At 38.9% G+C, this 27,022-nt stretch overlaps 1 protein-coding gene across 7 annotated transcripts in view; it reads left to right on the forward strand.

The window, feature by feature from the left end:
• KLHL32 (kelch like family member 32) overlaps nucleotides 1-27,022 on the forward strand; it is a 224,066-nt gene that overhangs the window by 117,163 nt on the left and 79,881 nt on the right. For 5 of the 7 annotated variants that reach the window (XM_058435416.1, XM_058435418.1, XM_032155575.2 and 2 more), the window contains 2 exons: nucleotides 2,443-2,550; nucleotides 25,206-25,304. In XM_058435416.1, coding sequence (XP_058291399.1) covers nucleotides 2,443-2,550; nucleotides 25,206-25,304 — 207 coding nt within the window. Of the gene's footprint in view, nucleotides 1-2,442; nucleotides 2,551-25,205; nucleotides 25,305-27,022 lie in introns of those variants that run through there. The other 2 variants (XM_058435417.1, XM_058435415.1) reach the window with 2 other exon arrangements.

Consider the following 27,022-nt stretch of genomic DNA (forward strand, 5'->3'; position numbering starts at 1 on the left):
AGTGAGCTGAGATCATGCCACTGCACTCCAGCCTGGGTGGCAGAGCAAGACTCTGTCTCAAAAAAAAAAAAAGAAAGAAAGAAAAGAAAAAGAAAATGGAAGTAACTTAGTGCTCGTCAGTGAATGAATGGACAAAGAAAATGTGGTATATATACCCAAAGAAATATTATTTAGCCATAAAAAAAATGAAATCCTGTCATTTGCAGCAATGTGGATGGAATTAGAGGTCATTATGTTAAGTGAACTAAGCCTAGCACAAAAAGACAAATATTGTATATTATCACTCATATGTGAGAGCTAAAAAGAAGTGAATCTCATGAAGACAGAGAGGAGATTGGTGGTTACCCTACCCAGTAGGCTGGGAAGGGTCATTGGGAGGGGGAGGATGATGGGGATATTGAATAATGGGTGCAAATATACAGTTTAATAGAAGAAATAAGACCTAGTGTTAGATCAGTAGAGTGACTATAGTTTACAGTAATCTATTGTACACTTGAAAATAGCTAGCAGAGAGCCAGGCACGGTGGTTCACGCCTGTAATCCCAGCACTTTGGGAGGCTGATGCAGGCGGATCACAAGGTCAGGAGTTCAAGACCAGCCTGGCCAATATGGTGAAACCCCATCTCTACTAAAAATACAAAAATTAGCCAGGAGTGGTGGCGGGCACCTATAGTCCCAGCTACTCAGGCACTGAGGTAGGAGAATCACTTGAACCTGGGAGGCAGAGGTTGCAGTGAGCTGAGATTGTGCCACTGCACTCCAGCCTGGGTGACAGAGCGAGACTCCATCTCAAAAAACAAACAAACAAACAAAAAACAAAGAAAGAAAAGAAAATCGCTAGAAGAGAATAATTTGAATGTTTTAAGCATAAAGAAAAGACATTTTAAGGTGACAGATATCTCAAATACACTGATTTGGCGATTAAAAACTATGACTATATTAAATTATCGTATGTACCCATGAAATATGTACATTCCTTAGGCATTGATAAAATTTAAATAAATAAATAAAATTGCTAAAAGATGAATATTTATACTTTGGCAAAAGTAAAAAAAAAATCACATTTTTCAAATTAAAAAAAGTCAGCATGAACTAAACACCACATAGCATAGTGAGGTTTTTTTGTTTTTTACGACTATAAAGTTAGCTAAAATGCAGAATCTCAGGGAACAGTTCCCACAAAACTTCTTTCATTATCAGTAAACAAAATTGAATTATCTTTATATTTCTTAAGTCAAAGATTAAAGGTGCACAAATTAGCATGGGGGTTGTATTTTTTTTTTTACTTTTAAAATGCATTTGTTTAATTTGGCAAGTTTTTGTTTTTTTAATTTCAAATTTTCATTTGACATATTGATTTGCAGTAAATTGGCCATTTGGAGAATTGGTTGGGGGCAAATTCACTTGCACTGAATAGCTTAGTGGTTCTCAAATTCAAGTGGGCATGAGAGTCACCTGGAGGGCCTATTACAGCACAGATTGCTGGGCCCCGCTTGGAGTATCAGTTTCAGTAAGTCTGCATTGGGGCCCTGAGAGTCTGTACTCAGACATGTCCCCAGGTGATGCTGATGTCGCTGGTCCAAGGGCTACACTTTGAGAACCACCGAAACGGAGTGTGTGATACGTGGCTTTGTATCCCCACCCAAATCTCATCTTAAACTGTAATCCCCATAGTTCCTATAATCCCCACATGTCAAGGGAGAGACCAGGTGGAGGGTAATTGGATCATGGGGGCGATTTCCCCCATGCTGTTCTCATGATAGTGAGTGAGTTCTCACAAGATCTGATGGTTTTATAAAGGGCTCTTCCCCTTCCCTTGGCACTTCTCCTTTCTGATGCCTTGTGAAAAAGGTGCCATGTTTCGCCTTCGCCTTCCACCATTATTCTAAGTTTCCTGAGGCCTCCCCGGTCATTCTGAACTGTGAGTCAATTAAACCTCTTTCCTTTATAAGTCACCTAGTCTCAGGCAGTTCTTTATAGCATATGAAAATGAACTAATACAATGGCAGATGAGAGGAACTAGCTGTTTCATTGGACTGAGGCAGAAAAAGGCAGAGAAGTCAGGAGATGAAGGCTTTTCATGTCCTATTGGGCAGGATGTTTGGCATTGCTGCATATAACTTGGTAGCAATGAGAATCCAGGACCAAGAGAAAGCATTCGTTGGGCCTAAATACCATCACCTCAAAATGAGACTGTGTATTACATATAGAAGTACTGTATATAGTGAGGAATGCCATCCTGTGTGTGTTGTTATTGTAACTGTTCAGACATCAAAATGATTTGCAGTGGTTTGTGTGAATGACACTTTGTAGAAGCATTTCAAAAATCAAAATCAATTATTAATTTGTAAAACTTTTTTTCCCCCTAGTCTCTCTAGAATTTTGTCTTGCTCCCTTGCTTTCAAAGTCTCATAACTGTCTTTCTCCCTTTCCTCACCTCAGGCAATGTTCAGTCTTTGTATGGTGGAAAGTGGAGCTGATGAGGTTAATTTGCACGGTGTGACCAGCCTTGGCTTAAAGCAGGCTCTGGAGTTTGCATACACAGGACAGGTATGGTATTAAATGTGATCTGTAAGTTTAACATTTTAACTACACCTAACCAATGGAGATTATCCTTGAGGTATGAGATTTAGTTATTGTTCTTGTTACTTATTTTGATGTTAAAAATAAGATTCACATCCTCTTAATTTTATGACTAAACTTATGGAAAAGTAAGTAAAGCAATTTGATTTTTTCATATGATCCAGTGAACATAGTATTTTAAATTTAACTCAGTGCTTGCTGGTGTAATTTTTTGAATATCTTAAAGAACTATCATAAGGGAAAGAGTTTGCAAGATAATGGATTCTCATTGTTATCACTGAAGCTCGGTGACTCAATCATGGCTTTATTGCCTTAAAAACAAGACAAAAAATTTAGAGCCCCCAAAATTTATGTCCAACGTCTTGGTACCATGTCCTCCACATATCTCAGGGTCAGAATTGAAGGCATTTAGATTAGTAGATTGTGATGGTTTGAAATCCTAATACATTCATGACTAAAATTGTTACAGGATTTATAGGACATCAGAGGATATCCATTTACATTTGAGAACTACTCAAATAAATCAATTCAAATACAGACTGGATGTTTAGCTCCCCTTTTATAAATCGTTGTTCTTTAACACCATTTCATCCAACTTGGATTTAGTATCTTCTATGCTAAAATGAAAGTGTCTTCTCTTGAGAGGCTCACATCCTAGTGAGAGAAAGACAGGCAAATACATAATTAAAATCCTCACTGGTATTGGAGTTATAACAGAAGCAGAATACAAAACAGAGTGGGAGAAGGATGCATGTGGTCAGGTGTGGCTACCAGTACAAAATTTTACAGATAGGATGGTATTTGTGTCTTGAAGAATGTGTGGGAGCTCATTTTTCTACTGAATTTTATTTTTGTTTAATTTTATTCTTAATTAGTAAATAATAATTGTATATACTTATGTGATGTAAATGTGATTTTCTGATATATGTTTACAATGTGGAATGATTAAATCAGGCTAATTAACAAATTTGTCACCTCACCTCCCTTTTTTTGTGTGTGCTGAAAACATTTAAAATGCACTCTTCTAGCAATGTTGAACTATACAATGCATTATTATTTATTATAGTTACCATTCTGTGAAGTAGATCACTATAGCTTATTCCTGCTGTCTAACTGAAACTATATACCCTTTGATCAACAACTCCCCTTAGCCCATCCACCCCTGCTACAGTTTGGATGTTTGTCCTCTCCAAATCTCATGATGAAATTTGATCCCCAGTGTTGGAGGTCGGATCTGTAGGTGGATGTTGGGGTCATGTTGATTGATTCTTCATGAATAGACTGATGCTCTCCCTCAGGGTGTGAGTGAGTTCTGACTGTTAATTCCTGAAAAAGCTATTTATTAAAAAGAGGCTGGCACCTCCTTCCCACTCTCTTGCTTCCTCTCTTACTATGTGATCTTGGCACATGCCAGCTCCGCTTCTCCTCTGCCATGAGTGGAAACAGCCTGAAACCCTCACCAGAAGCAGATGCTGGAGCCATGTTTCTTGTTTAGCCTGCAGAACCATAAGCCAAATAAACCTCTTTCTTACATAAATTACCCAATCTCAGGTATTCCTTTATAACAACTCTAAATGGACTAAGAAAACACCCTCCCCTAGCCTTTGGTAACCATCATTCTACTTGCTACTTCTATGAGTTCAACTTTTTTAGATTCAGCATATAAGTGAGATCATGAAGTATTTGTCTTTCTGTGCCTGGCTTATTTTACTTAACATAATGTCCTCAAAGTTCATCCATGTCATTGCAAATGACAGGATTTATCTGCTTCTTAAAGCTAAATAGCAGTATGTTGTGTATACATGCCATCTTTTCTTTATTCATCTGATGATGGACAACTAGGTTGCGTTCATATCTTAGTTACTGCGAATAATGCTGCAGTGAACATGGGTATGCGGATATCTCCATAGCATACTAATTTCTGTTCCTTTGGCTGTTACCCAGAAGTGGGATTGCTGGCTCATATGGTAATTTTATTTTTACTTTTTTGAAGAACCTCCATACTGTTTAACATAAGGGTGTATTAATTTATATTCCCACTAACAGTGCACAAAGGCTTAATTTTCTCCACACCCTCATCAATACTTGTTATCTATTGTCTTTTTTTATATTAGGGGTGAGGTAATATCTCACCATAGTTTTAATTTGCATTTCCCTGATGACTAATGATGATGAAGTTTTTCATATATCTGTTGGCCATCTGTATGTCTTCTTTTGAGAAGTGTCTATTAGGTCCTTTGCCAACTTTTTGATTGGCTTATTTATTTTCTCATCTTCTTGTGATGGCTCTAGCTTTGTTCTTTTTCACAAGATTGCTTTAACTATTCAAGCTCTCAGTTGTGTTTTTTTTTTCTTGTCTAATTTGTTTGGCTAGAACTTCCAGTACTATGTTGAATAGAAGTGATCAAAATGGGCATACTTGTCTTGTTTCTGATCTTAAAGGAAGAGCTTTCAACTTTTCACCACTGAGTATAATGTTAACTCTGGGCTTTTCATATATGGCTTTATTGTATTGATATACATTCTTTCTATGCCTAACTTGTTGAGAGTTTTTATCATGATAGGATGCTGAATTTTGTCAAATGCTTTTTCTGAATCTATTCAGATGATCGTTTGGTTGTTATCTGTCATTCTGTTAATATGGTATTACATTTATTTATTAATATTTGCATATGTTGAATCATCATTGCATCCCAGGGATAAATCTCCCTTGATCATAGTGAATGATTCTTCTACTCATTCACTGTGCTGTTGAATGTGGTTTGCTAGTATTTTCTTGAGGAGTTTTGCATCCATGTTCATCATGGATATTGGCCTGGAATTTTCTTTTCTTGTAGTGTCTTTGTCTGGCTTTGGTATCAGAATAATGCTAGTCTCATAAAATGAATTTGAAAGTATTCCTTCTTTAATTTTTTGAAAGAGTTTTAAGAAAGATTGATATTCTTTCTTTTTTAAATGTTTGGTAGAATTCTGCTGTGATGCTATAAGGTCCTAGATTTTTCTTTAATGGGAGATGTTTTTTATTAATAGTATTGATATAATCTCTTTACTTGCTATTGGTCTGTTCACATTTTTTATTACTTTTTTATTCAGTCTTGCTAGGTTGTATGTTTCTAGGACTTTATCCATTTCTTCTAGATTATCCAATTTTTTGGTGTATAATTATTCATAGTAGTCTCTTATGGTCCTTTGTATGTCTATGATATCTGTTGTAATATCTTCTCTTTCATTTCTGATTTTATTTATTTGAATCTTCTCTCTTTTTTTCTTAGTCTGGCTAAAGTTTTGTTGATTTTATCTTTTCAAAGAATGAAGTCTCACTTTCATTAATCTTTTCTATTGTCTTTGTAGTCTCTATTTTTCACTAAATTTTCTTTAGAGGCTTATTAAAATGTATGATATCATTTATTCTCTTTTCTGGAGTTAGTAGAATTTAAGATATGTGTCTTACAATAATTGAGGCAACTCTGGCAGCTAGAAGAAAATAGTAAGTATAGAGGAAATAAGCCATTAATCAAGTACAAAGTATAACAGGAGAAAGAAAGGTGATGGATCACAAATTCAAGATTAACAACCAAATTTCAAGACTTAGGAAATTAAGGCAGGCCATTATCATTCACAGAGTTGCCAAAATATATTCCTAGTGAAGTGAGTAAATCATGTATTTTGTGTTTTTTGGTTTACAGATGTGAAGAAAGATACCATCTCTAAATTGTGTCTTATTATTTCTCTTTTTATACGTGAATTATGTGCAGTCACATCTGTATTTGCCCATCTCTAAAGTAAGATTGAAAACCCATAGCTCTTACTTCATAGGTGTGCCATGGGATGAAATAGTAAATTTTTTTTGTAAAACTACCCAAGTAAATAATATCTGCACTCAGCTGCATTAGCAACTAAAAGGTTTAAGCTTAGAGGCAATGGTCTGTAAAGCATGTTTGAAGTATTAGGAAACTCAAGAGCACAAATTCCTGGGAAGGCTGAGTTAAAATACACATGCAAATATATGTGGCTGCCTTATTGCTTACTTGATTGCTTTGTGATTTCCTTCAGAATGGCTAAGTTGATGCCTATGTGTGTGTGTGTGCACGCGTGTGTGCATGTAATTCCTGTCACACAAAGGATCTATGAAATGTGAACTGAAGTGAAGATAGCAGAAAGGGAGCTGACTTTGTGAAGGCGAAGAAACCTACTTGGAAAGCAGGAAGATATTTTCAGAAGGGCAGCCATATCCCATTGCCCAGGAGTCATATGCCTCAGGTGCTTCAATTCTACTTTTATGAGAAACAGAAAGCCAAATGAGATGAAAATATATCCGGTGTAAGTGCCTTTAAAAAGAAAGAAAGAAAAGCAAGTCCTAGGGCCAGATCTGGGGTTGCAATTATTCTGTCCAAACACCAGAGACTTACTCTGACTGTGCATCCGCAGAGGCATATGACAGTCTGTGGCATACAGCAGTAATTCATCTGTTCAAATTGTGTGCTGAGAGGACAGGAAGGGGGCTGACATTTCCTGGAGCACCTTCTGAAAAAGCCAGGGGACTGCACTAGGCACTTTATGTGTGCTGTTTAAACTAATCTTTAAAACAGCTCTAAGAAATGCTGTGACCCCACTTGAAAGATGACAGGCCCAGGGAAATGCAGTGAATTGACTAAGATCATTCTTTCGTATATTTTGGCCCAATTAGTCAAACCGAGTCCTACTAATTTCAAGTCTATGTTCATTTTTGATTATACTCTGTCATTAAGAAAAGATTAAGTTATATTTGGTATACTTTGTTGAAGGAGGCAGAAAAGTGTTTGGGCACTTAGAGAGTACGCTATCTTGGTGGTTTTCTCAACTTGGAAACTGTGCCTTTGCAAGTCAGTCCATGAGGGCTTGGACTTGTTCTCCCTGTGTGATCACTCTTTGCCACAGAGTAGAAGCTGATACCTCTACAGCCTTTCTTGAACAACATCCAAGGAAGTTTGGTTCTTAAACATCTTTAATTTGTAATAAATCTATTTTCCCTTTGAGACATGGACACAGCTGATGGCAGAAAGAATGAAATTGTAGTTTACTTGAGATTGTTGAACAGCTGCTTTCTCTTACTATGGAATTGACATTAACATTAAGCAAAAAGGTTGGAGGATAGGAACGTGAGTGAAAGCATAATTCTTCAGTTTCTTAACTGTTATTTAGTATGAGGGACATTCACTGACATGTAGTCTTTAGCCATGATATGTATATAGATTTGTAAAAATTCAGGGTTAACATCAAGTGTATCTGCCTATAGCTATTTCTAACAGTTGATTATATGTTTAGTCAGTTGTAATATGCATAGTATGAAATGTACGTATTTTAAGTGTCTGAAAATTGTTGCTGTCTTGGAAAGAAATTGGAAGTATAGCGTGGGAGTGATGAATGAATGCCTCTAAGTGTAACAAGATGTGTGCGTGTTCCTCCTACACATTGCTCTAAAGTGTAGCCTTCTTAAATTGGCCTACAGATTTCATCCAGGAAATTTTAAAGAAAAAGCAAATTTTCATCTTAATGCTAATACATATTCTGAAAATGCATGCATTTCCTATCAAGTAGCAAACAGGGCTGCATAAGCATTCATTCTGCCTTTTCACTAATGAGAAATATGCCCTTCTTCTGGGCACACTGTGCTTGGGACACTGCTTGAATAGAGCTTGGGATGCAGTGCAGCCCTCGTGGGTGTCCTTGCACAGCCATGCATGGGGGCCATTATTACAGCAGAATCAGTGGTGGAGGGCATAGAGGCCAGGCTGCTCTTGCTCTGCAGGGCTTGTTTTGGGAGCAAGGTTGGAAGCAAATGGTGACATAAACTGACTCTCGGCAGATCTGCCTTAGAGAGAAAAGGACAAAGTGAATCTAAGAAAATACAAACTCCACTTACGCTGGTGGGCAAGAGGGCCCATCCTGTTACCCTGGCCTCCCTTTACTCTCCTCACTTTGAAACTCTGGTCAAGTTTTTTCACGTTTCAGACCAGTCCTGAGTAGAAGAGGCATGAGGAAGAAGGAAGAAAAATACTCTGATGGAAATGTTGCCTGGGAGATGGATCCCAGTCCAAACTAGACAAGAGGTCAGCCACCCAGGAGCAGGCAGGTGTTTTTAGAAAATCAAAAAGCAGAAACCAAAAAACCCAGCCTGACAGTGAAGAGCAGAAAACATCAAGACCCTTTTATAAAAAGAAGAGTCCTGCTTGGAAAGTAGAACTTCCAGCACCAAAGGCCTTGGGATAAGCCTCTAGAAATTCGAGTACCTTAGGACCGAAATGGAAGCAAATAGGACTGCAAACCACAATAAAGTTTATGGTTTAACACTCTGGCTATGATGATGTCAAGTAATATAGACTATATGCCAAGCACTGTGATAAATACCTTACATGCAGTGGAGGAAGGGTTGAAACCTATTTAGCTTCCTCTTAATTCCCAGAGAGCTCTCCTCCTTTTCTGTCCCTTGGAGACTGATGAAGAGATTCCAGAAACCCAGTGGAGTGAGAAACTCTGCACCAAATGATAGTGACGTTTATAGTCCCCTTTACAATTCCCCACTTCCAGGCACTGTTAACTCTGTCAGCTGTGAACCAATTATGTCATATCCGGGCTTCTGAAGAAGGATGCCTTGGGATCTGTGTTCCCTTGCATTTCTCTTTATTATTCAATAACTCCAGCCCTTGCTTCTGAAAATCATAGAAGAACCCATCTCTTGGGGGATATTCACCCTAAGTACGTTTCTCTGACCCAGAGAATGCTTCAGTGTGATCTTTACAAGGAAATATTGTATCACCATTACTATTCTTATTTTGAAGCCCTTTGGAAATCAAGAAAACTATGATACTCTGTTAAGGGAAAAATTACTTTAAAAATATTCATTCAGTCAGAGGTCTCACCATAGTAACTTTTTTTTTGATTGTCATTTGGTTCCCTAGTAAGTTCACATGACTTTTTTATATATAGCCCTGATAATGCAAACACTGTGCATTACATTTTGATGATCATTGAAACTGTATTCCCCACAGCAGAATACTTTCCTCAGGAGATGTGAGCATCAGGCCAGGCAGCAGAGTGACAGGAATCTTAATTGGATCTGCTTTCTCATGGACCATCCCTTCAGGGGTAGAAGTATCCATTTATATGGAGAAAGTCTCTGTCAGATTTACTTATAAACATAACCCAATTGAGCTAAATAGTAGCACATGGAAGAAACATGGGAGAAAAATTTTTAAATGTTTCTCTCAGGAGTAATGTTAAGACTATTCAGTGGTTTCAATATTTTAGCTTCACAATCCTTTCTTTAGCTGGCAGTACCTACCTGGCAAGTAAAAGGCCCTGAGGCACCTCCACTGTGCTCTGCACTCTGGAGGGTACACAGTGAAATCCACATTTTAAGGAAGAATATAGCAGCCCTTCTTTACCTGCAGGGGCTATATTCCAAGACCCCAGTGGATGCCTGAAACCTCAGATAAGTACCAAACCCTATATATACGTTTTTTTCCTATACATACACACCTGTCATAAAATTTAGCTTATAAATTAGGCACAATAAGATTAACAACAATTACTAACAATAAAGTAGAACAATTATAACAATACACCAGCATCACTTCTCTTGCACCTTGGGGCCGTTATTAAGTAAAATAAACACAAGCACTGAGATACTGCCACAGTGGTCTGATAACCCAGAGGGCTACTGGGTTACTAACAGGCAGAGAGCGTCTACAATGAGGATATGCTGAACAAAGGAATGATTCATGTCTTGGTGGGACAGAGTGGGATTGTGGGAGATTACATCATGCCACTCAGAATGGTGCATAATTTAAAACTCATGAATTGTTTATTTCTAGAATTTTCTATTTAATATTTTTGGACTGCAGTTTACCATGGGTAACTGAAACCATAGGAAGTGAAACTGTCGATAACAAGGGGGGACTGCTTTATTTTGAATTTTGCAGAAAGTGACGTTTCTCCTTACCTTCTTGTCAGAGCTATGCCAGAGTCTATAACTGGAGTGTTGACATAGAAAGTTTGAGAGGTGTGAAACAAAAGAGGAAGTTTGAATTTCATCAGTGACTTTTTTGCTTTTTTAGATCTTTTGAAACTAGTTATTTGCCTTGGGGGAGATTTTCTCTTTTATCAGTGCATTATTGAAACAAACAAGCAGATTAGTCTGCTTCCTGTTTGACAGTGAAGTCATAAAATATGAACAGCTTTGTTGGTCCCAAGACCTGTCTCTTTCTCACAGAGAATAGCTGATTCACAGTCAGGTCATGTAGGAGGGCCTCCCACCTGTAGGGCAGGGCCAATTCTAAGTGACAGTCTCTGCTTCACGCCAGTCTGTTCTCCTTTATTAAATTTCTCTGTGCTATCCAGTCAGAATGTGCTCAGTGTGTAGTTTGTGCTGCAAGAATTATAAAGCCATTTGTTCAGCAGATTCATGTCTAAAATGTCTCTGTGCAAAGAAGTTTAACTGTGGCCACCCTTCTAAGATCAGCTTTCCAATTCAGTATGTTTTGATTTTTGAAAAATGTATTCTTGTTTTTCCCAAATAATTTACAAATTTATGCCTTCATTGTCTTGCACTTGGCAGAAATAGAATGCCCACCCCCCAACCCAAAATCTGATTCGGATGTTGAGACTAATAATGCCACACACCCTAACAGGATGTGAAAAGGTTTATTCCTCACATAATGAGGCTTTCTGGAGAGAGCAGGGTGACTCCTAAGCAGGTGCAAAAATGGCTTGAGAAAGCATGGAGGTATGGCTGGCTTTGGCTTTTATTGTGGGGCAGGGGCAAGGGCTACCCGCAGGTAGGGCTTGTGTATTTTGGAGATAATTTTCAGGCTTTTTTAAACCTTTGCTCAGATGTAGGGCAAGCAGGGAAATAGGGAAGAGTGGGGCTTGAAAGCCATCTGGAGTAAAATAACAAAAATAGGGGCAGACTCTATTACATTAGTCTAGCATTCTACTTGAGTAATAGTCACATCTCAGGCACAGACATTTTCCTTTGGGATATTATTAAACTCAGTCACCTAATGAAAACACAATGTGGGCTGGACGCAGTGGCTCATGCCTGTAATCCCAGCACTTTGGGAGGCCGAGGTGGGCAGATCACCTGAGGTCAGGAGTTTGAGACCAGCCTGGCCAACATGGCAGAACCCCATCTCTACTAAAAATTAAAAAGTTAGCCAGGTGTGGTGGTGGACACCTGTAATCCAAGCTACTCAGGAGGCTGAGGCAGGAGAACTGCTTGAACTCAGGAGGTGGAGGCTGCAGTGAGCCGAGATCACGCCACTGCACTCCAGCCTGGGCAACAAGAGTGAAACTCCATCTCAAACGAACAAACAAACAAACAAAAAACACATGTGTTTGAACAATATTCTTGCAGCATTTACAATCTTTTCTGGCACCAATTATGTGCTGAGGAACCCACTGTGGGCTGAGGTGCCTGAGGTCATATGTACAGATCATGCACACTGATAACACTGTGAGGGTCTCCAGATATCTTAGATAATATTAGATGACAAGGATGAGTGTGGCGCCTTCTATGTTTTAACCATATCTCCCTTGTGTAAAAATCCATTCAAATGAGCTGGATTTGTTGTTCCTTCCTCCACTCTCCTTCCAACTCTCAGCACCTCCCACCCTACCCCATTGCCAGTATTGGGAATAGAAAAAGAAATATTTCTTTTTTGCTCTTGATAATGGTTTCATTGTCATAGGTGGGGCAATAAACAGTCTTTCTCTGACATTCTCCAAAGTAGAAATGGCGAGTATCCAGTAACTCCAAACAGTAGATCAACCCTCCTAGTTAACTCAGTGGGTTTTGCACTTCTATGCACCTGTTTCTTTTGAATGTTTCAGCAGAAAGTTCCATTGCTACACATTTCATAATTCATGGTGTGCATCTGAGATTTTTCCTTTGCCATGGTGGGTAAATAGCACAGAAATCATTACAACTTTGTTCCTTCTTGATCATGGGAATTTCTGAATGTTGGCTGCACTCAGAATCATTTCCTAAAGAAATTTTGATTCTTCCTTTAGGTGCTCCCTCAAATCATTTTAGTGGAGGGAGGTTAATCATTTATGTAGTGGGGAGTCTTGGTTAGTTCCTTAAATTTCGTAAGAAGATATCAGCCTATGGATTTTTAAAGCACATGAGCTTTTTCTCTTATTCAGAAAAAAAGAACAATTGTACTCCAGCCTTATCCTGTTTTCTGGACAGCTCTTACTAAAAGTTCATTTAGGAGAAATTTTGCGCATAAAGGATCCCCAGAAGATATGCAGTCTATTCATCTGGCTTGGTGGTTCTCAACCTCAACTGTCAGTCCTTAATATAAAAAGGCCACCTTTACTATCCTAAAATGAAATTCCTAGACAATATAACATACTTACACAAATTACTCTAAGCACCAACAGAATTTCCTAACCATATGTAAAAGAACAAACAAAAGAAAAGAAGTTTGTGTTTAAAATCCTTTATATTTCAGTGTGTACATGCTGGGGTACAACCTTTCCAAAAGACGTAATGAAATAGTCACCTGTCTGCACCTATAGGGAGAATCACCGTGATTGGGACAGCAGATGCACATGCAGATGCAGACTGGTGAATGAATGAACAATTCTAAACAAAACAAAGTAACAGTCTTCTCTTTGTTTTTATGGGGGTAGCATTCCTTGAAAAGCCATTGTATTTTGAGACAGAACAGCAAAGAATGTGTTTATACGTAAAACAGAGTTAGGTCCGGGGCTCCAATCTGTGTAAACAAATGTTTCACTTCTGTGCACACCCAGCAGGGCATTCCAACATGCAGGCTGTAGGTCAGTCCTTGTGGTTGGTGACCGCCCTGGGTGTTGCCTGGCATCTAGCCTCCCAGCCACTGCCCAATAAATGCCAATATTGCCCACCCTCCTGGGAGGACCAGAAATATCCACACAAATTTCCAAATTTCCCTGAGAAGGTAGTATTGACTCCATTGAGAAGGACTTCTCAAATATTTTAAATTTTATACCTAGATCAAGCCAGAAAACCAGAAAACTGGATGTCTGGGTCTTAAATAATCTCTGTATTAACCTTCACTTTTTATGTAATATCCTACAAAATATACTTCTGATGGTTTTATTAGAAGTATTATCAAGCAAATCAATAATCCTCTTAATGTCTGCTGGGAAATTTCCATTACATCTCAGGGTCTGGAGAATCTAGAATTCTCCTTAGTATTCTCACCTTTTAATCTTCCATTAGGTTATATTTCTTTTTCCAGTTTTGATGCTAGGAAGCATGGAGCCACATTTATGACCCACTTATAATAGTTATGAGGATGGATAAACACACACACACACACACACACACACACACACACACATTCTCTCCTGACCTCATATTGTTTCCTCTTTTCTCTTGCTTTGAGTTATTTTTATTCTTAGTATTTAAATGCTTGTATTGATGCCTCAGATCCTTTTTGAAATGAGGCAGAGAAGATAATAAGTAAATAGACTGAATAAAAAGATTTGAGACCTCTTTCTGAACATTTTTGGAATCCCGGAGGGATCTTAATGTTAGTTGTAGGCATGAATAAAGTGGTGCTACAGCCCATTAGTTCTGCCTATGAAAATGAAGTGCCTCCAAATTCCCAGCTTGCTCCATAAATAAATCATTCCACACATTTCCCAAATTTTTTTCGTCCTTGTTTCAGCACTAAAAATAAGGATACTGCAAATTCTATAAAAAGAAATTACTTTATCTTTGAAAATGAAAAAATATGACCCAAATTTTTATAAAATTATTAATAAGAATAAAAGTAAAAAAATTTTCACTCTAAATTCTCACTTACTTACATGTTATATGTTATCTTTCCGCTTTCTTCGGATACCCATTTTCTTCAGATGCCCATATGTCTATGTGATTTTATAAAGATTTTATGATTATAATTTACTTCAACTTCTTTTCTGTAATTAGATAAGATGTAAGTACATTTGTTTTTTTATTTATATACTATGCATTTATATGCATAGTATATAATAAATGTATTAAATGCATAGTATATAATAAATATATTATATGCATAGTATATAATAAATGTATTAAATAAATTTATTGTATAATATGCCTTTTATTTATATACTATGCATTTTTACTTACATACTATGCATTCATACATAGACATTTTGTAGTCTGTGCATATACTACACATAGACTACAAAATACATAGACTACACGTAATATATGCATAGACTACAAAACACCTTATTTTCTTTCTTTTCTTTCACTTTTCCTTAAAAATTCATAATAAGGAATTCTTTTTTCCTTAAAATAGAATTCTTGAGCCCTCTGCTGGAAGCATTCAGTATTTGTGTGAAGCAGCAGTATATGGGAGTTTTACAATTCTAACTTAAGTTTTTTAAAAAGAAAGCAACATGATAGCAAAAATATATGGTCATTGTAATTAATATCAGGATAAATAATTTGCTAAACAGTACTTTTAAGAAGCTTTATATTGGAAGCATATATTCCATTTGTGTAAAATAATGATGAGAACATTCAAATGAAGGCATAATTTGAATGTATTGAGTCCTGTAAGTTAATCTGTGAATATTTTATTTTTGTATACTTCGTAAAAGCCCTCTATTTACATTTTATTCTCAAATTTAGATGCATTAATTCAGCAAATACTTAATGAGCACCTACTATATGTTAAGGACTTACTAGGTGTTAGGGATGCATTGATGAGAAAATGCACATTGGTGCTTTCTCACAGTAGGTCAAGCTATGACTGGAAATGCCAGATTAACACACCATTGCATTTTTAAGAAATGGATTAGCAGGGATCTGAATTATTTGCATATATAGCATAGAAAAATACCTGTGTATGTTTGATGCTTCAAAAGTTACACTAATTCAGGTAGGAGAATGGATAATTGAGTTGTAGTACTTTGTCGGGGACTGCCTGAAAAATAAGACAGTAATCTGCATTATACTTTGCAGGAAGAAAACAGTAGCCATTTATTCTATAGTAATTGAATAGACAGATATAGCACCTTAAAAAGTAATGATAGCTATTCATCTCTATGTATCATGTATCTGTCAAAGTAGGAACAACTTGGCACAGCCCAAAGAATACAGCCTGTACTACCGGCTATTCGGGAGGTTGAGGTGGAAGAATTGCTTGAACCCGGGAGGCGGAGGTTGCAGTGGGCTGATATCGTGCCACTGTGCCCTAGCCTGGGCAACAGAGTGAGATCCTGTCTAAAAAATATATAAGAGGGAATAAAGATTGATTCCAGCCTGTGGCATCTTTGGAGAATTATTGGTTGAATCCAACTGTAAGAATCAATTCTGCTGGTTGTCACTGGAGAAAGTCACTGTTTTCACTTCAAATCCATGACCCCAAATCTCAGACAGATACCCAATGCCAGGCAATGTTAATCTGTTTCCCTAGTAAATTTGCTTTCCTCCTCTTCTTGATGAGTTTCTCACTCCCTCTCTTCTCTTTTTAAAGATGTTCCCCTCACTAATCCACCTCCAGTACACATATCATAAGGAAAAGTCACTGTCCATTGAGAAAATAGAAACAGAAAGGAGATCATCATCTTACTATCAAATTCTCAACCCTCCCTGTTTCTGAACTTATTCTGGGTATATCCCTCTTTTACGGTGGGAGGGGTATCCCTGAACTGTTAAAGACTAATCTCCCTATGTAGGGTCTGGATCCACTCCCTCTGACTCTGTCCAATATCACTCCTGTCATCCTGCTGCTGTCTCTTCTGCCATCAATTTCTCCTCTACTACATTATTTCCACAGCATGTAAACACTCTCTATTGTTCACCTTTAAAAATCCCTTTCTTGCCAGGTGTGGTGGCTCGTGCCTGTAATCCCAGCACTTTGGGAGGCCAATGCAGGTCTGTTACTTGAGGCCAGGAATTCAAGACCATCCTGGCCAACATGGTGAAACTCTGTCTCTACTAAAAATACAAAAATTAACCAGGCGTGGTGACATGTGCCTGTACTCCCGGCTAGTCAGGAGGTTGAAGTGGAAGAATTGCTTGAACCTGGGAGGTGGAGGTTGCAGTGGGCCGATATAGCGCCACTGCCCCCCAGCCTAGGTAACACTGAGACCCTGTCTAATAATAATAATAAAAAAAATCCCTTTCTTATTTCTATATTCCCCTTGAGCTACCATTTATTTCTCTGACTCTTCTCACAGAGAGCTTATGAAAAGTGTTACATAAAGTTATTTTTCCTCACTTTCACTCATTTATCACTCACTTTTCCACTCCACGTCTGGAGGCTTTTATCTTCATCATTCCACTAAAACTGTTCTTGGCAGTCACAAATATTGCCAAATCTAATTAAATACTGTCATATGTGACCTCACAGCTTCGTGCAACATAGCCATCCTGGCTTTTCTTTTTCTTTTATTCTTTTTTTTTTTTTTTTTTTTGAGACAGAGTCTCGCTCTGTCGCCCAGGCTGGAGTGCAGTGGCACAATCTCGGCTCACTGCAAGCTCCGCCTCCCAGGTTCACACCATTCTCCTGCCTCAGCCTCCCTAGTAGCTGGGACTACAGGCGCCCACCACCATGTCCAGCTAATTTTTTGTATTTTTGGTAGAGTCGGGGTTTCATCGTCTTAGCCAGGATGGTCTCGATCTCCTGACCTCATGATCCTCCGCCTTGGCCTCCCAAAGTGCTGGGATTACAGGCGTGAGCCACCGCGCCCGGCCCACCAGCCTGCCTTTTCTCTCTTGGCCTTTGTAACACTGCTTACTGTGGGCTTTTATTCTGTGCCACCACCAGCCTTCCCATCACTCCTTTCCAGGTGGCTTTGCTTGCTCCTCCCCACTCTGTAGGCTTCAAATCCTTCCTGCTTCAGAACCCTCCTGTTTAATCCAACTGGCTTCCTTGGTGGTGTCATCCAGACCCAGGTTACTTGGTATTGACAATAACTTGCTATTATCTTATGCTATTGACTCCCAGCCCCTACTTATACTCTAGACCAAGGATTAGCAAACTTTTTTGTGAGGGGCCGGGTAGTAAATAATTCAGGCCATATAAAGTTTCTGTCACAGCCGGGTGCAGTGGCTCACACCCATAGTCTCAGCACTTTGGGAAGCCAAAGCCAGAGGATCGTTTGAGCCCTGGAGCTCGACACCAGCCTGGGCAACATAGCGAGACCCTGTCTCTGTTTTAAAAAGTAAATAAAGTTTATTTCGCAACTACTCAACTTAGCTGTTGTAGCATGAAAACTGCCAGAGACAAATATGTAAATGAATAAGCATAACTATGTTATAATAAAACTATTTATACTTAAATTTGAATTTCATATAATTTTCATGTATCACAACATATTATTCATCTTTTGAGTTTGGGGGACTGTTTTAAAAAGTTAAAATTATTCTTAGAAATTAGTACCCCCCAAATTAAACAGGTATAAATCTAACAAAATATGTACCAAAAATGCAGTTTTCCTATGTGAGCATCTTTTTATATGCTTATTTGCCACCTATCTTCTTTGGTGAGGTATCCGCTCAGCTCTTTTACCTCCCTGCCCCCATTTAAAAAATCAGAAGATTCATTTTTTTTATTGTTGAGTGTTAAGAGTTTTTTGATATTTTGGATAACATTCCTTTAGCAGATGTATCTGTTGCAAATATTTTCTCCTAGCCTATGGCTTGTCTTCTCAATTTCCTAATAGTGTATTTTGTGGAGCAGAAGTTTTTAATTTTAAAAAAGTCCAAGTTATCAATTATGTCTTTCATGGACCATGCTTTTCGTGTTGTATCTAAAGAGTCATCGTCATACCCAAAGTTACCTAGATCTTCTCCTGTGTTACCTTGTAGGAGTTTTCTAGTTTTGCATTTTACATCTACATCTGTAATCCATTTTGAGTTTATTTTTGTGAAGGGTTTGAGAGCTCTGTCTAGACTCTCATTTTTTTGTATGTGAGTGTCCAATTGATCTAGCCCTGTTCTTGAAAAGACTATCTTTTATCCATTATTATTATATTATCTATAATATAATATTATCTATGCTCCTTCATTGACCATATTTATGTGAGTCTGTTTCTGAGCTCTCTGTTCTGTTCCATTGATCTGTTTCTCTCTTATTTTGCCAATGTCACACTGTCTTGATAACTAGTTTTTTTTAGTCTTGAAGCAGGTATTGTCAGTCCTCCAACTTTGTTCTCCTTCAACATCGTGTTGGCTATTTTGGGTCTTTTGCTTCTTCATACAAGCTTTAGAATCTGTTTGTTAATACACAAAAAATAACTTTGTGGGATTTTGAATAAGATTACATTGAATCCATAAATTGAGTTGGGAAGAACTGACATCTTGACAATATAGAGTCCTTTTTATCCACAGACGTGGACCATCTTTCCATTTATTTAGTTTTCCTTTGATTTCTCTCATTAGAGTTTTGTAGGTTTCCTCATATATATATGTGCTAAGTCCCATGGCCAATGCCCTGATTGCCTACCCGATATTCATTTCCTCTTTTTTCTTTATATAGAACTCTAATTTGATTTGGGACTATGGTGCATCTAGCCATAAAAATTTAATTTCCCAGGCTCTTTTACAGCTATGTGTAGCCACCCAGCCAATGAGATGTAAATGGAAGTCTCTGTAACAGTGTTTGTAGGAAATCTATTGTTTTTCCGATAAACAATGCCAGACTCAGCTGGCAAATGTTTTTGTTCTTTGACCTCTCCTTTCTTTCTGCTTTGAATGTAGACGTAATGCCTGGAGGTATGGCAGCCAATTTTAGACCATGAAACCACAGCCTAAGATTTGCCAAGCAGGAAAATACAAGCAGGCTGATTGCCACTCTAAGCTGCCTAATCCAAATGTTATTGGAAAAGTAACCCTTATATTTGTTTAAGCTGCTTTGTTACATACAGACACACACAATTGTAATGACACACAAGCATTCTCTTGGTCCTTAAAACAGTTTTTGAGGTAGACATCATTACTTTCACTGTACAAATAAGAACACTGAGGCACCTGGAGTTGAGCTGTTCTCCCAAGCTGATTCTGTCAGCAAGTGTAGGAGCCAGGATTTGAAAGCAGACAGCGTGACCTAGAACACACGGGCTTATTAGTTCACCAGATGTCTGTGGAGACCCAGGATGAGGTAGGACTGGGGAGAGATCTTGCCAAGCTTTGTATAAGGAGTGGATTTACAGTTGAATCTTGAAATGAGTAGGATTTTGACATATGGAAATTAAAGAAATGAGGGGGACATTGAAGATGGAGAACAAGGTATTGCCTGAGTGTGGAGACTAGTAGATTACTGGCTTTAGCAAAGGGACCAGAAGGTCATAAAACTGGAGAAAAGTTTTTAACAGCAGGTTGGGGCTACATGGTGAGGGTTTCCAAATACAAGCCTCAAAAGTTTGAGTTCTCTGATTTATAGAGAACTAGTGAATTCTAGCCAGTATTGCTCAGATGGAGCACTTCAACAGGCATATTTATGAACATTTCCCAGTATGATAACAACATTTAGAAACTGGAATTCATGTGTTTTATTATCCTTACTTGAACTATGTTTTTCTTTCTTAAAAATAAACTTCAGGTGTTAGATATAGATGTGCAGTGCATGATTCAATTTAGAAAATTCTTTTCCTTTAAATGGGTGCCACCTTGTGGATAAAAAGTCCTTAGTGCAGTGGTTTTGAAACTGAAACTAGATTGGTGGCAATTTCTCATAGCTAGATAGATCTTGTGTTTCATGTTCCATCTGTGAGAATTCTGTCATAAACAACTTTATGCAAAACATTTTATGTGTGTTGAATATATGATCATTTAAAAGCTATTTATGCTGTTGTATCCAGTTCATTTGATGATCATAAATTCAAGATTCTGATAATTTGCCATTCTGTAATACTATACAGGAAAAAAAAATACCAAAGAAACAAAGTATAAAGAAGGGAGGAAATGTAATCATTTATTCTCATAAATGATATTAGACCACTCTAAGTTGCAGTTGTACAAGCACTTGTTTTGCTCGCAAAAACGTGTTGTTCATGTGCACACATTGTATGTGTGTTTACTAAAGACCTTAGTTGTCTGACTTTAACATGCTCAAATCCTTCAGTCTACTCTACACATAAACCAAGAAGCAAGTAATTAAAAAATCTCCTTATGCAAGAAATGAAGAAGATAGCTTTGAAGATCTGAAGATACAAAATTTTCTGAGATGCCAACTGACTTGTTCACAGGCAGGAAAAAAAAGGTCACACTGAGACTTCCCATGGCTGTTAAAGACAGTCCCTACCAGCCACCAATCCAAGAGGCTACGTAAAAGGGAGAGGGAAAATAAAGAGAAAAAGAAGACAGAATTGAGAGAGTGGACACCTGATGATCCAGGAGGATGAGCTGAAGAAGGAGGGACAGGGATGCCCTGGGGACTGTGGGGTGTCCCTGCTCCCACCGCTCAGTCCCAGCCCCACCCTCCCAGAGCCCCCATGTGAAGTGTGGGCACTGACTGAGGTAGCCCACGTCATCGTGCCCTGCACAGAATCTCACCTCAGGTCCCATTCTCCTCCTCTTTCACCAGATTCTGGCCCCATATTCTGCCTGGAGACCAGGAGTCCCAGTCTTATTGCAGTTTAGAGGGCCTTCATTGGAGATCATGCAAATTCACCTGTCTGCCACCAACCCTGCTTGGATTGGTGACCAGAGGACATGTTGGCACAGAGTATTCAAGAGTGCCTCCTACCAGGAGGGTGATTGGGCCACCCCATGACTGAATTCTGACATAATTTCTCCTACCAGGTACCCATCCCCTTCTCCTGCACTTGTGGGTTTTACACTATTACTTTGTCACACCATTCTGTGTCACCCTAAATACAGGCACTGGTCAGTTCTTATCCCCATCAAAATGAGTGTAGAGTTTCATTATTTGGAATGGGAATCAGTCGTGGCCCTCTCCTCATTCATATGACCTTGCCTGCTACAAATTGCAGGAGAGGTTCCTGGGCCAGTCCCCAAGTAATGAGATGTGATGATCTCATTACTTGGTGAGGTGAGGCTAAAGGGGACCTCCCTGCTAGCACTGTCCAGCATCCCTCATTCGAGAACAGCCCCTTGTGTTCCACCACCTGGAGGTCAGGCGGGGAAAATCCTCTATACAGATGGTTCTGTGAACAAGAAACATTCATGCCCCCACTTAAGTTTGCTCCTGGTTGCATCAAAAGCTGTTTGCAAATCTGGAGAATCCCCAGCTCTACAGGTGAGCTCCATCCAAGCTGGTGAGCGTCACTGGGGGTAGAGGCAATGCCCAGCCTAGTTTGGCTTCTTTTAGGGTTTCCTTTCCCCCCACTTCCTCCCCCACCTGCCCCACCCTGCCCCTGGATTCTGGACCACTTGGCTTTATGCATCTAGCATTTTCTTGGTCTCTTGTAATTAAGACATTTTGTCTTATCCACTGTTTATGCCTCTAGCTGTGATATGCTCCTCCAGACTGATGAGTGACTGGATGTGTCAGGCCACTCACATTAGCTCCTATTCCCACCCTGTGTGCTTTCAGATCTTGGGGAACATCTCTTCCTTCCTGCAGGTGGTCCTTGAGCGACCCTTCTTCCTATCTGTCCTGGTTTGAGTGTCAGACTACATGTTGATGGGTATGTTTCTGGAAAAAAAAAAAAAAAAAAACACCTAAATGTAATGCTTGGCAGAAGTTAAATGCAGCTGTCTTAGTTGTTCTCCATAAACCTGTGTGTTTGAGATCCCTTTTTTCTGCAGAGGTTGTTCTTTTGGCCAGTCCTTCGAGGCAGGTGACAGATAAATTCACCACACTGTAAATCATGAGGAGACTGGACCTTTGATTTTATTGCTGGCCAAGCACAAATTCCCTGGAAAAATATATTCGAACAGTCAGTCACCAAAGAGCAACAAAGTTGAATCAAAAGCCTCTGGTACAGTGAGGTTTGCAAACACTGGTTCTGTTTCCATAAGTGAGAACAGCTGTCCTGATAGGGTTTCTTTCTCCAACCCTTTAAGAGCACTTAGAGATTTTCTGTGCTAAAGCATATTTTAGAAAAACTTATGTTATAATGAATGGAAGGAAAAAACTACAAAACAAAAAATAAAAAAAGACAAAAACAGTTGCCGTATGGGTTTTTCATGTGCAGGCTTCTGGAAGTCAGCCTGCTGGATGTGTAACACCTGCTATGGAATATTCATCTTGTCTCTCTGTGATCTCTGTCTTTGTGTTTGCTATTAGCGAGCCTTGGAGGTTATCATAAATACCAGTTGTGTGAAATAAGCGCAACTGACCGGATTTAAAGGCTAAAACCAACCTTTCTAATCCATCTATTCCCCATTCTCCTCCTTAGGCCATGCCTCTTCTGCAAGGATACATGACATCCTTGCTCCTCTGATGGGAGCTGCACTAATTTCCTGAATGTCAGTCAAAGCCTCCTTCCTTGAGGACTTGGAGAAATTCGGGTTTCTCTTTCTGACTAGATGAAAAAGGAGCTATAAAGATTTTTCAGAATAAGATGAGTGTTGGTATTTTTGCCACATGTGCTTAACTTTTTCACTTCTTTGCCAGCTTAGAAATATAGAGTCCTTTTTTTCTTTCTTATAAAATTAGTTAAAATTGATTCTGAATTAAAAATATGTGTACAGATCAATTAATTCATCAGCATTTTAATTAAATAACTTCATGAATATTGAGCAACAGCTATGTGTGCTGGACATTGTTCTAAGTGCTGGGGATACAAAATAGAGTAAGTCCCTGCTCTCCTGAAACTTATACTGAGCAGAGAAAAATAAGCAAATAGGCAAAAAGCTATATAATGTGAGGTAGTAAGCACTATGGTGAAGAATAAAAGTTAGGAGCTAGGGAATGATGGCTGTTCGGGGGTGGGTTACTGTTCTACGTAGGATGGTCAGGGAAGGCATCTCAGGTAAGATGATATCTGAAGGATATGAGGGAGTGGCCCAGGCAGAGCAAACAACTAGTTGTAAACACCAAGGTGCTCAGCATATTCAAGAACTTTTTAGGTTATAGTGGAGACTTTTTGGATTTTATTTTCATGGAGATGGAAAGTCTTCAGAAAGTTCTGAATAAAAAAAGTGACATGATTTCATTTGTGGTTTTAAAGAACCAGTTTGGTTGATATTAAAACAGATAGTGTGAGTGGACAAAGGAGAAAGCAGTGCAACTAGCTAGGAGGTGATTACAGTTAAGTTTAGGAAGAGGAGTGGACTGGACTAAAGCAGTGATTATCGAAGTCATGAACAGTGATTGAATTCTGAAACTATTTTGAAGATAGAACCAACAGGACTGGCTGATGGATTGGATATAAGGCCTAAGGAAAACAAGAGTCAAGAATGACCCTGAGGTTTTCAAACCTACCATCCAGTAGAAAGAGAACCTATAGCGATGCAGGAACGAGACGGGACAATTGCAGGCAGAAGGGGTTGGGATCAAGCACACAAGTGGACTGCTGGGGAGAGCAAAATGTACTGATACAGATGTAGGTAGATGGGTTGGTAGATTTGGTGGTAAGAGGTTTTCGGAGATCATGAAGTGAAAATCCGGTGGCAGAGGAGGAGTTGGAGGCTTGAGAAAGGAGTGTGGTGAAGTAGTAGAGTGGAGGGTGAATGGACTAGTGCCTCCCTGTACATCAGAGCCACTCAGGACACTTGTTAAAACACTAGTTGCCTCACCCCGAAACTTACTGATTCAGTGCATCTGGGAGGCACCCAAGAGTTTGCAGTTTAATAAGTTCCTAGGTGATGCCAATGCTGCTGGTCCAGAGACCAGACTCAGGAACCACTGGGCTGGGGAAATGGGTTAGAATGGAGGGCTGGGGCATCACTAAAGGCCTCCTTGCACCTGGCAGTAATTCATGTGAATTTTGTCAATATGGTCGTGTGCCTTTTTTCCAGCCCTGATCAGCTGCTCAAGAGCTGGCAGCAGTAGGTAGATAATTGGACTTAACAAAGTGAAAAATTGGTATCACCAGGATATTTGGGAGGCATTACCTCTATGTGATGTCTTTGTATTCTGAAAATGCTAGTTGAACATCCTTTATTTTAAATAGAAAGGATAAGAGAATCTGAGACTGAGAAAGAGGAAAATGGAAGTTTGCGGATGAAGCTTACTGTTGTAGGACTTAGAAGTAAAATGGAGTAATATCCATCTCTGGTCTTATATGGCAAGGAGAAACATATACCCCTTTCCCTAAAATACCTGTTTCTGTGGTCTACTAAAGAGCAAAATTCTGAAATATACTTTGAAAAACTAAAACTCAGTTCTTTTGTATTTTATAAGATTATATCACAAACTGAATTTTAAGAGGGTTATGTTGTTCTTTGAAAATGTTTATACCCTCCTACAAAAATATAAGTGGTTAAGTGCAGAGCTTCACACACACAAATGTTATCAGCACATGCAGTAAAGAGAATATCGGCTGTTAGAGTAAGGGCCACAGCTCATTAATCAGAACAGAAAGAGAAGAACTGGCTTCCATAAAAAGGAACAGTGTTAATTGAAATACAGTATGTAAAGCAGCAACTTAAATATACTATGGTATATCTACATATTAAGCAGCATTATATTTTTAAGTGTAACTGATAGTTTTCTTTTTGTTAACAAACAAAACAGATTTTGCTGGAGCCAGGTGTGATCCAGGATGTGCTAGCAGCGGGCAGTCACCTACAGCTGTTGGAGCTTCTCAATTTATGTTCCCACTATCTCATCCAGGTATGTGAGCTTGCATCCGGCTCATACACCCTTCACATTCTTTTCCCCGCAGTCATAAGCTGGCCCCCACCAACTGGAGCTGAATGACAGGTAAAGTGGGGGTGGGGTGTGGGCTGTGGTAGTAGAGTTTCTCCAGAACACAAGCTGAGAAGTTCCTAGGAGGGCGGCTGCAGCTCTTGCGTCCAGTCACGGAAGCGGGAGTCTTCCTCCACTGTCTTGCCCACCTTAGGTCCCCACGACCCTTCAGCAGCCGATTAACTCAGTGACCACGCACAGGTTTCCCTGCAAGGGCCCGAGGAGGTGTCGCTGGAAGGAGTTCTAGTCCGAAGCAATATTGTCTGATTATGGAAATAATCACAAATGCAAGAAAAGTCTAATAGTCATTGAAGATTTCAGTAACAGTATCTAGTAAATCACAAAGTCCTATGTAATTAATTACCATGTGAACTTCCCAGGCAGTAAATGCTGGAGAAGGGATGAGTGATGTGCATATTCCTCCTCCGATTTGCTGGTCAGGAAAGGCCCCATGAGAAGGAGGGAGAGAAAACTCCCGAACACCAAGCACTGACTGTGTGTTCACAGTTGTTTCACATTCAGTCCTCACAATAACTTTGCCCGTTTTTATAGATTTAAAAAATCAGAAACTCAAAATATATCCAACTTGTCTGACTGAGGCAATGTGGCTGGTAGGACGTTCTGATTCCAAAGACCATTTCTTGGTTGGATGAAGACTTCTTGTTAGGGAGGAGTCTATGGGGCATCTTAGGCAGACAGCATGGCTATGAGTCTCTTGGACTTTATAGAGTGTTACTAATTTCCAATTTTAGGATCCTCCCACTTCCCCCACTGGTGTCACCTTCACTTGCATTTATTATAGCATTAAAAAATTAATTTGAAGAAATAATAAATTCATCACACAATTTAATTCCACTATCTTTGTGCATATGACATGATATTAGTGGGCAGAAAAGTTTTGTTTTCCTGCCCAATTACTTTATTTTCCTTTTAAATCACTTTCTGTAATTTTAAATATATACTTTTATCATTGACTTCTGTCACCTCTTAGGTAGTTTACAAAGCTCTTTCTCATCTAGCATCTTATTTAATCGTCCCAGCAACCCTGGAAAATAGGAACCAGCACTTCCCAGGGACACAGTGTGAGGAAGGTCAGCCATGTTCACCTGAGGAAAATTCAAATACAGTACATGGAATTCTTATGATTATTTCAGCACATTTAATCTAACAGTAAATGGTTAATGATTTTTTTTACCTTATTTTCCTTTCTTTTCCTCTCAATATTGTTAGGTGGTATGGGAAAGCTATTTTTAATCCCTTTCTGCCTGTGGCAAATGGGAATCATGTAGAAAGGTTATAAGACTTCAAAAGTGTGTGTTTGACTTGTGAAATTGAAATTACTCTTATTTGACATTTCTACATCAAATATTGCAACTTGCGCTTTACGCATCATCACCTGATTCACTTTCCCCGTGGCAGATAGTAATCAGTGATGCATGTTGACACAGTTTGGTTAGAGCGTTAGTTATCATGATGTACGTTATAAACGGTGTGTATATGCAGGGGTGTGTGGGTATACCTAAGCCTATAATTTTCTGTAAGTGAGAATTCCAGATGAACATTAAAGGTCCATGAGTATTTTCCCCTATCCCATCAGATGGGTGATTTGTTGAGATACTAAGTGACTTGTATACTTTGGAATT

The sequence above is a fragment of the Hylobates moloch genome, unplaced genomic scaffold (genome assembly GCF_009828535.3).
Source record: "Hylobates moloch isolate HMO894 unplaced genomic scaffold, HMol_V3 SCAFFOLD_2, whole genome shotgun sequence".
NCBI classification, from domain to species: Eukaryota; Metazoa; Chordata; class Mammalia; order Primates; family Hylobatidae; genus Hylobates; species Hylobates moloch.